This window comes from Labeo rohita, chromosome 18 (assembly GCF_022985175.1).
Source record: "Labeo rohita strain BAU-BD-2019 chromosome 18, IGBB_LRoh.1.0, whole genome shotgun sequence".
In the NCBI taxonomy this organism is placed as follows: domain Eukaryota; kingdom Metazoa; phylum Chordata; class Actinopteri; order Cypriniformes; family Cyprinidae; genus Labeo; species Labeo rohita.
The window spans coordinates 31,234,489-31,248,765 of NC_066886.1; the positions used below are offsets into that span (position 1 = coordinate 31,234,489).

Genomic DNA, 14,277 nt, shown 5'->3' on the forward strand with positions numbered 1-14,277 from the left:
AAAGAGGAGATCAATAACTAATATAGTTTTAAGCTTTATCTTTTATTTAATTTAGATTTTAGTGTTTGATAACTTAATTACATTTGGCTGTATTTGCTTGTTGAAGGGCACAGGTAGTTACATGACAGTTATTATAATGGGTTTATGTTCAAGTTTTTTGTTTTAGGTTCACCTAAATTACAAGTCTAATAAATGTTAAATTGAAAGCTCTCAATTATAATGTTAAATGGCTATAGTCAATGGTTCAATATTAGGAAAAAATTTCATAGAGACATCAGTTGATATCAGTAATACTTGTAAAAAAAGTCATTAAACAAATATACTTCCTTTATGTTGTTTCTACATTAATTTGAAGATTGAATATGGAATTACTGCAATGTAAAAGTATAATTAAAAATTGTAGTGTTAGGTGGGATTAATCACGATTAGTTTCAGAAAAAAATAAATAATTTATTTTAATGTCTTTTTAATTTAACTGACTGATACCACTAATATATATATATATATATATATATATATATATATATATATATATATATATATATATATCAGAGGTTGCACTAGACTTTAGCATTGTCATTGTCAAAAAAAAAAGCTTCTTTTAATGAACCAGTATCGATTCTTAAATCACAATCAATCTTTTGGTCTATGCTGTTTTCAGTTGATGAATGGACAGTACATAGTGCGTCTTCCTTCCAATAAATAGCAATAGTCTAGGCTTTGTGTTACTTTTGATATGAAACAAAGTCTCAGATTTCAAATTTTGTCCATTTCATTAGGAAATTCAAGCAATACATTCTGTTTTGGCGCTCTTTAATGTGGCGTGATCGTTGTAGCTTCTGTGTACTCGCCTATGCGTAATCAAACGCATAGGAAAACATTTGTGACAGTTTCGTTTTTGTTCTGGATCCCCTGCTCTGCTGCCAAACTGGAGTGCACTCGCCACCAACTGGACAGAAGTGGGATTGCAGCTACAATTTACAATAGATCACCTTCAGCAGTGTAATCTTTCAAAATGACGGACGGCCTTCGGAGTTTTCCGTTCTGCAACACTTTACAACAAGGAGTAATTTGTAGCAGTTAACATGAACTAACAATAAACATAGCTTTTACTAGCAGTCAACTTTTTGTTAGTTTATGCAAGCTAATGATTTAACTAATGTTAAGAAATTAGACCTTTTTTTTAAAATGTTGCATACATTTGGTTAATACATATGTGCACAACTCTATTATAAAATCTGAGTCTCGAAGCAAAACCAGTTGAGAGCCACAGGTTGAGTTCAACTTTTTTTTTTTTTTTTTTTTTTTTAGCATATCTTGTCGTTCACTACTCTAGCTGTTTGTAAAAGAAACAGCACATCCTGGGTGAATGCAGTGTTGCGGGGCTGTCATAGAAACCTCAATGAGTCAGTCTTTTTGTGTCAGCTCCAAGTCAATTGGTACAAGAGGAAAATTCTGTGAGTGCAGGAGTTTTCACACCTGGTGCTTTTTTTTTTTTTTTACACACCTGATTTAGATCATTGGCACATTAGGAGAGATACCATGAACTGAACTGAGTGTGACAAGAGTGTCAGATAAGAGAGACATACAAAATGTGCAGTGCTGTGAGTCCACAGGATCATATGAAGACAAGTTCAACACAAAGTTAGACAAATACATTGCATTTCTTTTTTTTAAGGATGATTGGAACATACGGCCTTGTCTCTTCCTGGCTCCGCATCCCGAATTATGAACGAACGGCTCTAATTCCCCACAGGCAGTGTTAGCTCATGATGTAACAGTATCCCTGCAGGCAGGAATCTGTTTCAGCTTTCTTTTTTTCTTTTTAGAGATAACTTACTCCTTTCCCGGAGCTTCACGCTAGCAGTTATTTTAACTCAAATAAGCCACCACTTGTTTCTAGTTACTTCTTACCACTCATGACTTCCCGTATGGATCATTTATTTGGCTAAATGAGATAGAGCTGCCCATTTAAGACGTACCATTGCAATTACTTTTCTCACCATCCGCCCTCGATTTTCGATTTCTTCTCCTCCTACGGACCTCAAACGAGAGCTTCCCGGAAAATTTAGAACAGTAGAGCAGCATTAGTCATTACCGAACGACATCGGCAGCTGAGATTAAGAAGATGTAGACGCCTTTGCTGCATGGACATGGAAGAAGAAGCTACTTGTTTCAGCACATGCCTACATTGCATTTAATTCATTGATTTATTATTTGTTACGTTTAACTATATTTTAAAACATGAATTGAAAAAGCTGTTGTAGATACACATATTTATAGACAATTTGAAAAGTTTATTTATTTATTTATTTATTTATTTATTGCCATTAAATATTTTATTTATTTCCTCAATTTATATTTATATATACATGAATTGAAAAAGCTGTTGTAGATACACATATTTATGGGTAATTTGAAAAGTTTATTTATTTATTTATTTATTTATTGCCATTAAATATTTTATTTATTTCCTCAATTTATATTTTTATATTTGACTATATTTTAAAAAACACACACACACACACTGACACACACACACACACACACACACACACAAAGTTGTAGGTACACCTATTTATGGCCAATTAAAAAAAAAAAGTGTTTGTTTGTTTGTTTGTTTGTTTGTTTTTATTTTAGATTAAATCAAAGCAGACAGCAATGTGGGTGTATCTTTGTAAATTCCCCATATCATACTCATGCATTCGCCGTTTATAAAACTGAATAGAAGCCCTCATTTTATTTCTTGGGTGATTAGAAGTCAGCCTATTGTACTCCTTATTTGCTCCAACTGTCCTGACCCGGTAGACAAAGTTTACTAAGATATCTCCACTCGCAGATGAAGCTCCTAACAGTAGCTATTTTTTCTCTGTAGAGGCCGTTTGGTCTCCAGCAGCCTCTCTGTCCTGCTGAGGTCACTGTGCTGGAGTCATCATGGCCCGGAGCTGCTCTAATCCCCGTCCCCTGGGTGACATTACACTTCATCTGCCTCTTTTAATTAATGAGGAATTCAAAGAGAGCCATCTGATCCTCCTCGTGACAAACGAGTCCTTTTTTTCATTATCGCCGCTCCCTTTTGTTTCAGCTCTCATTCTTTTTTTTTTTTTTTTTAAACCAGGATGGGTTTTTAAACAATTAGCAAGAGGTGGACACCATTTCATCTCGCTGTTATTAGGACGGACATGCACTGTAAGAGAGCATGCACTACATCAGAGATGGTGGCCTTACATTATTATTGTCAACGTTCACTTCAAAGCGAGGGAGTACATCTTTCTTCATTTTATCCCTCTCGCTGCTGCTATTTCATCATCAGTGGAATTACACCGTCAAAGACATCTCATTGTGTGATCTGAATACTAGTGCGCCTCATAGTCAGAGACACTTGGTGTTTTAACAAGCTCAGAACTCGTGTGATTTGATCAGTTTTTCAGTGTTAAACTAATTTGTTCTACATTTAGTTTTAAGAGTCAATTATGACCACATATACATTGAAAGGTTTTAGGTTGAGCACATTCATAACAACATTTAAAGCATGTAAACTGAGGGTGAGTTCATTTTTAAGCAATTTCATTTTTTGATGAAGTATTTCTTCTGAGAAGAGAGAAAAAAAAGTTTGGTCATTACTCGCATAATACTGATCCTAAATGATTTTAACTTAATTTTATCACTAATTTAGCATGGAAATCCATGCATAAAATTACCTTCTAAAGTGAAACACAAATGAGACCACAGAGCTTTCATTCAAACAGACAGACAGACAGAAAAAAAAATCTTTATTTCACACTAAATTAAGACAAAGCTAAATGCGCCATTTATTATAATGGGTTCACTGTGTGTGACAATTTCTGTAAATTTATTTATATTAAAAGTTGTTATGAGGGGTCATATTTTAGAATTGCTAATAAATTGAAACTAAAAACTCTCTGAAAATAATTACTTATTTTAGCCTCCAAAAAAAGAAAAGAAAAAAGAATTAAATAATCAATTAATACTCGTATCACCTTACTGACCTTAATAGTACCTGTATAAATAAAATAATTAATTAATTAATTAAAGATCAAGACTACATAGAATACATTGAAGTTATCATAATATTGGATCCTGAAGCAATATCAGATGAGAAGCACTGATACGCATACCGTTATTAAAAAGGGAAATACAATCTGATTTAATTGCCATAGACAGGATGTCTTCCTCCTGTCTGTAAATGTGGGATTTTTCTTCAGCCTTATGACTGATCTAGGCTGAAATTGGAGTTCTGTTCCTCCTGTTTTTACATTGTTAGTGGGAGGGAGAGAAAGACAGAGAATTTTCGATGAGAGAGCTCATGCACACAGCCTGATGTGGAGCAGCCAAGTGCGATGAACTTTAGACAGACCTGACGCAAGCCTGCATTACTAAATATACACAGGAGTACCACTCCCACAGGAGTCTATTACACACACATGCACACACACACACACACACACACACACACACACACTCAGCTCCTTTCTACTCAAGGAGTCACTGCAATAAACTACTGAATGGAAGCATTTTGTCAAGCATGCAGTGCTATAAAACTTGGCTTTATGGGATATGGGTTTAAACTTCTGGTATTGCTGCAGTTTATAATGTACTACAGTGCTGCTTATCAAATAAGAACAGATTTAAATTACAAAAAGAAATACAGCTGCAAGCAGCAATTAAGGGGGCCAAGCACAACAGAGGCAAAATGAAGAGCTAAGCATGACAACGAGCATCAGACCAACTGCAACAATGAGTAATTAAAGCCCTTTGTACAATGATTTTACTCAAAATGGATGAAGAACCATAAATATAATCACTAGTAATGTAATTTACTGATTTGCCACTTTTGATCAATAGATGGCACTATTATCAGATTGTTATGGTGTGGTCAGTGTGAGGTGACAGTGACACAAAAGTTTGGTGTCAATATGTTAAAGTGTTGAAGAATAATAACCTTTGTATCAGCTTGGCATCATGCCAACAAATTCATTGATGTGTTATTCGAAAATGGTTTGCTATATCGAAAAGCTTTTCGAAGAATGAAGGTCTAAAGAATGGTCTGAGTTGATTTCAGTGAAAATCAGACCAACTGTTTAAGACGAGTTCAAAAATGTTTTCAAAGAAATTCAAAATTGCGGACTCCAGATTCGACTCTTCAAATATGGCAAAATTGATATTGACGTTCTCTGCATGATCCAAGGAATCTATGAAGACCAGAAATAGGCAAACTTAATAAAAAGCTGTTTGAATTATAGTGATGCATTATGCATTATAAATCCTGACGAGAAGGTGGAATTGTTGTAATATTTTTTGAATATCTGTAGAGTATGGTTCAGATGACACATAGCAAGTTTTTTTAATGATACGCTTATGTGTTCGTGAAATACAGCATTTTACAACAAAATTCAAAATGGCCAATGCCCAAAACAGTCAATGTGGGAAGTTGGCATTCTGCACTGCATCAGAAGAGATTAGTTGTATGATTTTTGGACAAACCATTCAGAACTTTGGCATTTTTAAAATAGGCATTTTTAATATCTCCTGACCAGTAGGTGGCGTTGTGCTGAAACACTGCATGTAGGTGATGCTTATGATGACATGTCCCAAGTTTGGTATGAATATGCTAAAGCAGGGGTAGCGAACTCCAGTCCTGGAGAGCCGCAGCCCTGCAGAGTTCAGCTCCAACCTTAATTAAAACTCACCTGACTGTAGCTATCTACTTACCCTGCAGACCTTGATTAGCTTGTTCAGGTGCGTTTGATTAGGGTTAAAACAAAACTCTGCAGGGCTGCGGCTCTCCAGGACCGACGTTCGCCGCCCCTGTGCTAAAGCATTGTGGAGATATAGCTTCACGTCCATTTTGGTGTGCTCTTCAAAAATTAATTTGCATACTATTTAAGAATGGTAGGATTGTCCTCTCGAATTTTCAAATTTCAAAATAGAATTTTGCAAAAATTTTGCTTCCAAAATATACGGTTTAAATGTTATTAGCATAAACATGAGTGAAACTTTGAACTTTTGGTGGCACTAGAGGGTCTCACAATATATTTTGGTTAGTATGTAGTATGTATATTTTGGTTTTGTTTGTATTGCAGGCGTGTAATGGTACACAAATTTGTACTGAAAATGGTTCGGTATGTACCGAACAAATTGTTGAATTTTTTTATAGATTTATTTATTTTTATTTTATTTTCACAAAATTCAGACAATAAATACAAAGTTCTGGCATGAAACTCTATGATGACACAGTCCGATAGGTCTAACTCAATCTGACATAACATCATTATCACAAGGCACAGCTGTTTGGTTCTCTCCTATATTGGTAGCCAATGAGCTTGCTGCTCAATATTTAAATATATGACTAGTGCTTGCTTAGCAGTTTTGCAGCTTGCTTCAGAAACCCTCCACCTTCCCCAGCTCCACCTGTATAGATCTGCTACGAGGTGATTCAGGTATGCTATATGGGGGTTATTTCATGTATATGTGCAGCAGCAGTATTTCTTACATGCTCACAGCAGCATGATGTGGATGTATTGGCAGAAGCAAGTCTTGCAAGTACTTTTGGTTCAACTTTCATGACGCACACAGTATGAGTGAGCTCAGAGCTCAGGAATTTTTTATCAGTGACGGAAAAATCTGAAGGCCATCTGTTATTTTGACAGATTACACTGAGGGTGATCTATTGTAAGTTGTAGCTGCAATCCCACCCCTGTCCAGTTGGTGGTGAGTGTGCTCCAGTCTGGTATCAGAGCAGGGGATCCAGAACAAAAACGAAGCTGTCACGAATGTTTTCCTATCTGTTTGCTTACGCACAGGCGAGTACACAGAAGCTACAATGACCTATCACGCCACGTTAAAGAGCGCCAAAACAGAATTTATTGCTTGAATCTCCTAATGAAATGGACAGAATTTGAAATATGAGACTTTGTTTCATATCAAAAGTAACACAAAGCCTAGTCTATTGTAATTTATTGGAAGGAAGACGCACTATGTACTGTTCATTCATCAACTGAAAACATCAAAGACCAAAAGATCGATTGTGATTTAAGAATTGATATTGGTTCATTAAAATGAGAATCTATTAAAATCCCTAGTGTATTTTGTTGTTTTTAAACACTACAGTGTCGTCCTGTAGGTTCATGATTAAAAATGAAAATGTGAACAAAAATAAAAGCAATTAAATGTGTTTATTCTATTTCAAATATGAAAATTAAAATGATGGGTGATAATAGATTATGACGGAATTTTTACAACTCTGTCCGTCAAAACGACGGACAATGTTAAAGTCTCATGATACCTCTGAGTGAGCTCTTCTCCTAATTTAAAAATTGAGTATTTAGAATCTATATATTGATTATTCAGTCATTATTTACTGGTCATCTTGCTTTAACAAATGACTGTCTTTTTTTCAGACTAGAACATTAAGTTGAATGAAGCTGAATGACTCAGAGACAACCAGATTAGTCTGATTCATGAATGACTCATTCAGACCAATTTTGTGAAATGGAACTGATTCATTAGAAAGTCTGACTCAAAAGAACATTACTTCATCAAACACACCAAAAAAGAACTAGGAAAGAAGTTTTTATTCTTCATCACACAAATTTTGTATGGCATCAGAAGATTTTAAATATTACATGTGAGTGTGTTTTTCACACACATTCACGAATGAGCAGAATATTTTGATGAAAAATCCAGAAAAAAATAATGAAAGTCATACAGGTTTGGAACGACATTTGGGTGCGTAAATGATGAAATGAGTTTTCTCTTTTCTTTGCCGTGAACTATTCATGCAATGTGTAATGTGACCTTGTCAATGGGAAAAAACAACAACAACAACAAAAAAAACAGTTTCAAATAGACAAATAGGAGAAAAATCGAAAGTGCACCATGTGGTGGCTTTCAAAAGGTTGAGCATATGGACACATTTTTACAGGCACTCCTGCAGAACACTCTCATTGATATTGTTTTTGATAGGCAGGCCACAGTGCCATGAATATAAATAATGAGAATTGTTAGTTTGCGCTACTCAGTCTCGGTCAGTCTGCACGTGTGTGTGTGCACTGAGGTGAGGCAGAGGCAGGTGTTATTAGTAATGGATGGGTAGAGGACAGGGAGCGGGAGACTGTGAAAGCATGTCCAGTTTTTTCCTCAGGCTCTCCACAGGACTCCATTAATTGCAACCAGCCTCAAAAATTAATATTTGCTCTCTTTTTATGCGAAAAGGTTATTAAATAAACCTGCTGTAGCATGTGTGTGTGTTTGTGTTGTTATGAGCAGCTGCACGACCATCAGAGGTCTGACCGAAAGTGTTTGTGTGTGTGTGTTTTGGTGTGGTTGGAGGACGGTGTGTCTGTTTTTCAAGCATCTGGCTGCTCCATCACGCCTAAAGCAACATACTCATCTGTGCTTTGATCATGGAGACTAATGCATGCTCACACGCCGACAAACTCTCTCTCTCTCTCTCTCTCTCTCTCTCTCTCTCTCTCTCTCTGCTTCAGTGTGAGGGTTGATTAAAGGGGAGGAGTGAAAACTTCTGCTTTTCACTTTATTAAAAAGGTACTGTGGCACTGCCATGGTTGAGCTGCTTTCAGATTGAAATAGTGTGCCATTTTTGATGCAGGCATATGGTAGTCATGTTTCATATACTGAACCATGCACATAGGTGTGAACTTTATGGATTTTTTTGCTGTTGATAGTGTTTTCATTCATGCATTAAAATTTAATGACGCAATGAAGTTGTGCACAAAATCAAAGAAATTAAATCACAATATTTACTTAAATTTAGTAAAACAAATCCAAGCAGATGTTACACATGCAAAACACAACTATATATATATATATATATATATGTATAATTATTTAAAACTGGCCATACATTGGTTATATACTAATTATCTGTCCACCACTATAACCTAAATGATAATTCAGATACTTTATGGTAAGTAGAAGTCAAATTAAACCCATGGAGGGGGGGAAATGTGAACTTATAATCAAAAATTGGTTATGAAAAATTAAATAAATTAAAACTATAATAATACCCATAATTATATGATAATAATATAATAATGATAAAATAACACTGGATATATGATAAAGTTAAGTACCTGAGGAATTCATTCATTTGTTTATTTGTCCTTAGAGAGGAAATTTATCTTTACGGAGGGTGCGTATGTAACACAAGAACAACTACACATTATATATAAACTTATCACAAAAATGTTCACAAGCACTAAATGTTCCCAACACCAAATGCCAAAGTGTATGATGATACCTGATTTCCTATGTGTTTAAAGCATGAATAGCTGAAGGAACAAAACTCTAACTAAAGTTAGTCCTCCTACAAATTGGTAGTCGATACCTACGGCCAGATGAAATACTGATGTAGTGGATGATCTGAATCCCTTAGAATTATATGTGCTTTCCGGATCATAGCTGAAGCAACACAGTCTGATAACTTAGGAGTAGGAATACCAATAATCTTGCTAGCTAAACAAGATATCTTTAGAATTGTGTTCCTATTATTGGCTGTAAGCAAATTAAAGAAACAAATGGCACCATACAACTAAAACAACTAAAGTTTTGGAAAATTTGGGTAATGCCATGTGGGTATACAGTACAAATATAAAATATAAATTACAATATTAGTAAATTACAATAAGAAACAGACTTAAAAGCTTAAATATCCAACATAAAATAAATTCATAGCTCACTATTATGCACTGACACATACATGCATACATACATTATATATATGTAATGAGGTTACTCTTAAGAGAATGCTCTTAATTGACACAAAACCAGTCATAAGGATCAATCTTTTTGAGGTTGAGATTTATACATCATCTGAAAGCTGAATAAATAAGCTTTGTTTTTATTTTATTTTATTATATATATATATATATATATATATATATATATATATATATATATATATTTTTTTTTTTTTTTTTTTTTTTGTTAGGATTTTGCGATAATCAGTTTAAACTAAAGGTTGCTAAACTTGATATAATGTTCCTAACAACTTAACAAATATCCAGTGGTCTGTGAATATTGATGCAGCCAGAAGTTTGTGTTTTCTAACACTTATATGTGTCTGATTTTGACGCCGGGGAAAATAAATAAAGCAAATTTGCCTGTGAACTCATTTTGTAAATACAAAATAGGTTGGTCTAAGCCCCGGTGATCACTTATATCAATGATATATATATATATATATATATCTGTTTCGCTGCCTGGAGACCATTTGTTTCTTTGAATTGCAGCGATTAATTTGCTTCTCTTTTCAGTAGCTTTCAGCAGTCTGTAAAAATATACCTGATGTTTCTTGTCACATCTCTTTGTACAGTCAATCGCAAAGCTTGTTCTTGTTTTAGAGGTGTTTCTGTCGCACCATTTGCGTTGAAACCAATGCTGCCACTCAGTCTTTTTGCCACTCCGTGGGCGGAGCTGCAGCCACGCCAGCTGACGGTGATGTCACATGCATACCCTCTATATACCTGCACAACTTATGACTGGTTTTGTGGTCCAGGTTCCACATACTGGCATGCTTTTTTGGTGAAATTCAGCTTTACAATGTACTGGCCAGAACTTTCCATGGTGTATTTATTAAGAGTAATACCAAGGGATTTTAGTCAGGGTTCTGTTTGTTATTGCTGTGTTTCAGCTGGATTTGCTTCATAGCTTAGATACCTGATACTTCTTGGCCCATCAGACTGAGCCCTCAGGACTGATTTATAGCACAACAGTACTTTGAGTTAAACTAACCTGCTTCTTTCTTTCACTCTCACTCACACATTCACTTTAAATTCACTCTGTCCCTATCTGTTGCCCTCTTGTGTTTCATAGGTGCTGCTTTAATGAAGAAACAGACCTACTAACAATCTCACGGAAGGGACCCTCCAGAACAAGTATGGGGTCACCATGGAAACCACTTCTCCTGCTGTCAGTTATCAGCGGCCTAGCAGGTATGAGAGCGGTTGTGCGATTATATCAAGATAAGAAACTGCCTTTCCTGAAAACAGCCTCCTCTTGCCTGTCTCTCCCTCTCAGCAACACTGACAAAGGGCTGCCGTGAAACACTTCCTGGTATTTTTGTTATTCAGGGCTTGTTAGTGCTCCACTGCCCTCATATGCACATTATCTACAGCTCTCATAATGCTGTTGAGGTATTGTCCTGAACTGTTAGCATGGTAATGGCTTGGTTAAGTAAACATCAGATAGCGTAATTGACGTCTAAAATGTAGTCTTGAATGTGTAATGTTTTATGTCTTTAGCGGATAGAGGAGCCCTGGGTGTGCAATTATCCAACAGATGTTTGCACCATACCAAGCGACGGCAAACAAGCCTGGTCGAGAGATGAAAAATTCTTATTAGCATGCTCATGTTTCACATGCCGTCTTTTGAAGGACCACTTTGTAGAGACGGCTTCTGTTCTGAAATGCTGATAAAAGAAATTCTGAAGAGCAGCAAGTAGAATCACAATATGAAAGCTGTACGGCAACCCGAACAATACTGCTATGTTTAATTAGAGTTAAATACCTACTGTTATTGACTTATTTTTTGCTAAACGACAGTTAATTCTGTTAAACAACAGTTAATTCTGTACTAACGTGATTGGGAAAGCAGCGTTCCAGTATTGTTGATGTTTCTACTTAACTGTTTGTTTCACAATGGTTGCTTGCATTTGTTAGATGGTGCAGCAAAAATGAATAGAATAGTAAGCTTTTTTGTGTGCATTTTATTCTGAAACATCCTTTTTTTGTCAATCACTCAATCAGAGTTGTTTGTATGATATTGCATAGATATTACATTAAAATACTATAAACTTCATTATAACTGTAAGTCAACAACTTTTTAAACCACATTAAAGTATTTAAAGGGATAGTTCAACAACAACAAAAAAATGCTTTTAAATTGCTCGCCCTTACTTTTTTTCTTGAGTAAAGATTTTTAGTTGAACCCATGCTCATTGTTGATTCATAAAACGAAAGGCAGAGTCTACCACCCAAAAAAAGCATATACAGGCAAGACAAAATTAATAGCCGTGGCTCCTGATGATATATTAAGTCTCATAGTCTTATGAAACCAAAACGATTGGTCTGTGCAAAGAAACATTATATACAACATTATTACCTGCAATCTAAAGCCTCAGGCAAATGACGTTCTTTTGGACAATTTGTTTCAATGAACTGATTCAAAATAACTGATTCACCTGTTTTTTACCTAATCACTCATTGACGTATGTGTGTGCAATTATATTATTAAACAAATCTCATCAATCCGATTTAGCAAACAGGTTCATCCAGTTCACTGGACATCAATTCAGTTTGCCTGAGGCTCTGGATTACAGGTAATAATATTCTGTTCCTTGCACAGACAAATTGTTTTGCCTCATAAGACCTCAATATTTGGGCTTGCCTGCATGTATATGCTAGCCTCTGACTTACATTTTATAAATCACCAAAGACCTAAATCATCTTAAAATCTTTTTTACTGTTCTACTGAGGGGGAAAAAAAGTCACCTACTGCTTGGATGGCCTGAGGGTGAGTAAATTAACAGCACATTTTTATTTCTGAGTGAACTATCCCTTTGAACAATTCTTAAAACAGCCTATTTAATTAATACTTTTTGCACCAAGTGTTTTATGAATTTATGAAAGGCTTGACCTGAGCTAAAACTTTTTTTTAGCCGAACATCTGAAATATTCATCACTATTATATAATAATACAGTTTTTGTGGTCACACAGTTTTGGAACAGATTGCAACCCCCCCACCACCCCACACACACACACACACACACAACATCCCACAGGTTTTCATAATGACATTCAATCATTGTTGCACATTTCAAAAAGTCATACATCTAAAACAGTAAGTTTTTAATGATAAATAATAATAAGACATGGCAACTTTCTCCTACTCAAGCAAATATTATACTGCCCACAGGTAACTGTCTACTAAGGCAGCATCCCAACAGGAACCTCAAAAGTCACTGATTTGGAATACTCTGCATAGTCAGCAAATGTCACTTGGAGTCACTTCATGTCAGTTAGGATGCTACTGTCAGTCAGTTTTCCCATGTGCTTCACATGTAGCCCACATACATTGTGTTCCTTTTGTAAAGCACATTGGAGAATTGACTGACAGTAGATTTTGACAGAGTCTAATGTTAGAATGTTGCTAAGCCAATGAAGACCAGAGATGTTCTTATTATGGGGAAATACCAACCTTTGCGGCTTTACCATTGGAGAAAAAATAACGACCAGCTTTGATCATGTGTGTTTCAGTGACCAGTTGCAATATAGCCTTGATGTCATTGAATTGCTTAATTGTATGATAAGTCAATAACTGTTAGCGGATAACACAGAAATGAGTAGTGGTGTAAACTGAATTCTACCTGTTTCAGAATTGTCTGTTATGTATGTTAATTTTCAAAATGTGCCTGTTCATACACAGTGATGGGCAGTAGCGTTGCTACAAGTAGTGACTAGGGGTGTGACGAGACACTTATTCCACAAGATGAAACGAGACACGAGACTGGGTTCTCGAGACAATAAGTGTTTATACCCAAACTATTAACTTTTATCCCAGTACTTATATTATTTAAATGTCTGTAACACAGAAATAATGATTATAATGTGGTTGAAAAGACTGTTTGTGTTGCTCTTTCTGCGTTCACATTTACCCCGACCCTCTGATTTATTAACATGGGCAGCCACAAAACTCATCACATCCCTAGTAGTGAAAAATAACTTATTTTTTGTTCAAGTAGCACGGTAGCAACAACAAAAGCTACATTATCCAAATCCGGAAATATAACTGCTAAGGATCACTAAGGAAAAAGTGACGCCACAACCTCTAAACCTCGTAACTCCATTGGCTCCTCAAACTGTCAGTCAAACCTCATTATTCCTTTTTATTTTTTTATTTATTTCTTTTTTTACCCACTCTCTAAGGGGAAAATGAGCAACACAGCTCAAAAAAGTTGCCCAGCAAAATTGCTCAAAAAGCTGCCCCGTGTATCATCAGCCTTATTAGTCTAGCATTTGTTGTCAAGTCACAGTAAAATAGCTTGTGTGAAGTGCTGAAATCTTTTATAATATGATACTTTGGCCAAATACCAGAAAAAAATTGCCCACATAATAGCGAACTGTGTAACCTGCAAGTTGAAAATGAAAATGTAAGTGTGCTGCCTGTACTAGTAGCAGCTGCCTTTGCGGCCTTAATGATGAAAAAAAAACAAAACCTTTTGCTGGTGAAAAGCT

General features: G+C 35.6%; 1 protein-coding gene across 1 annotated transcript in view; it reads left to right on the forward strand.

Moving 5' to 3' along the window:
* cntn5 (contactin 5) overlaps window positions 1–14,277 on the forward strand; it is a 316,602-nt gene that overhangs the window by 101,053 nt on the left and 201,272 nt on the right. Inside the window, 1 exon segment of the mRNA XM_051135268.1 lies at window positions 10,858–10,976. Coding sequence (XP_050991225.1) covers window positions 10,922–10,976 — 55 coding nt within the window. The 5' untranslated portion in view covers window positions 10,858–10,921.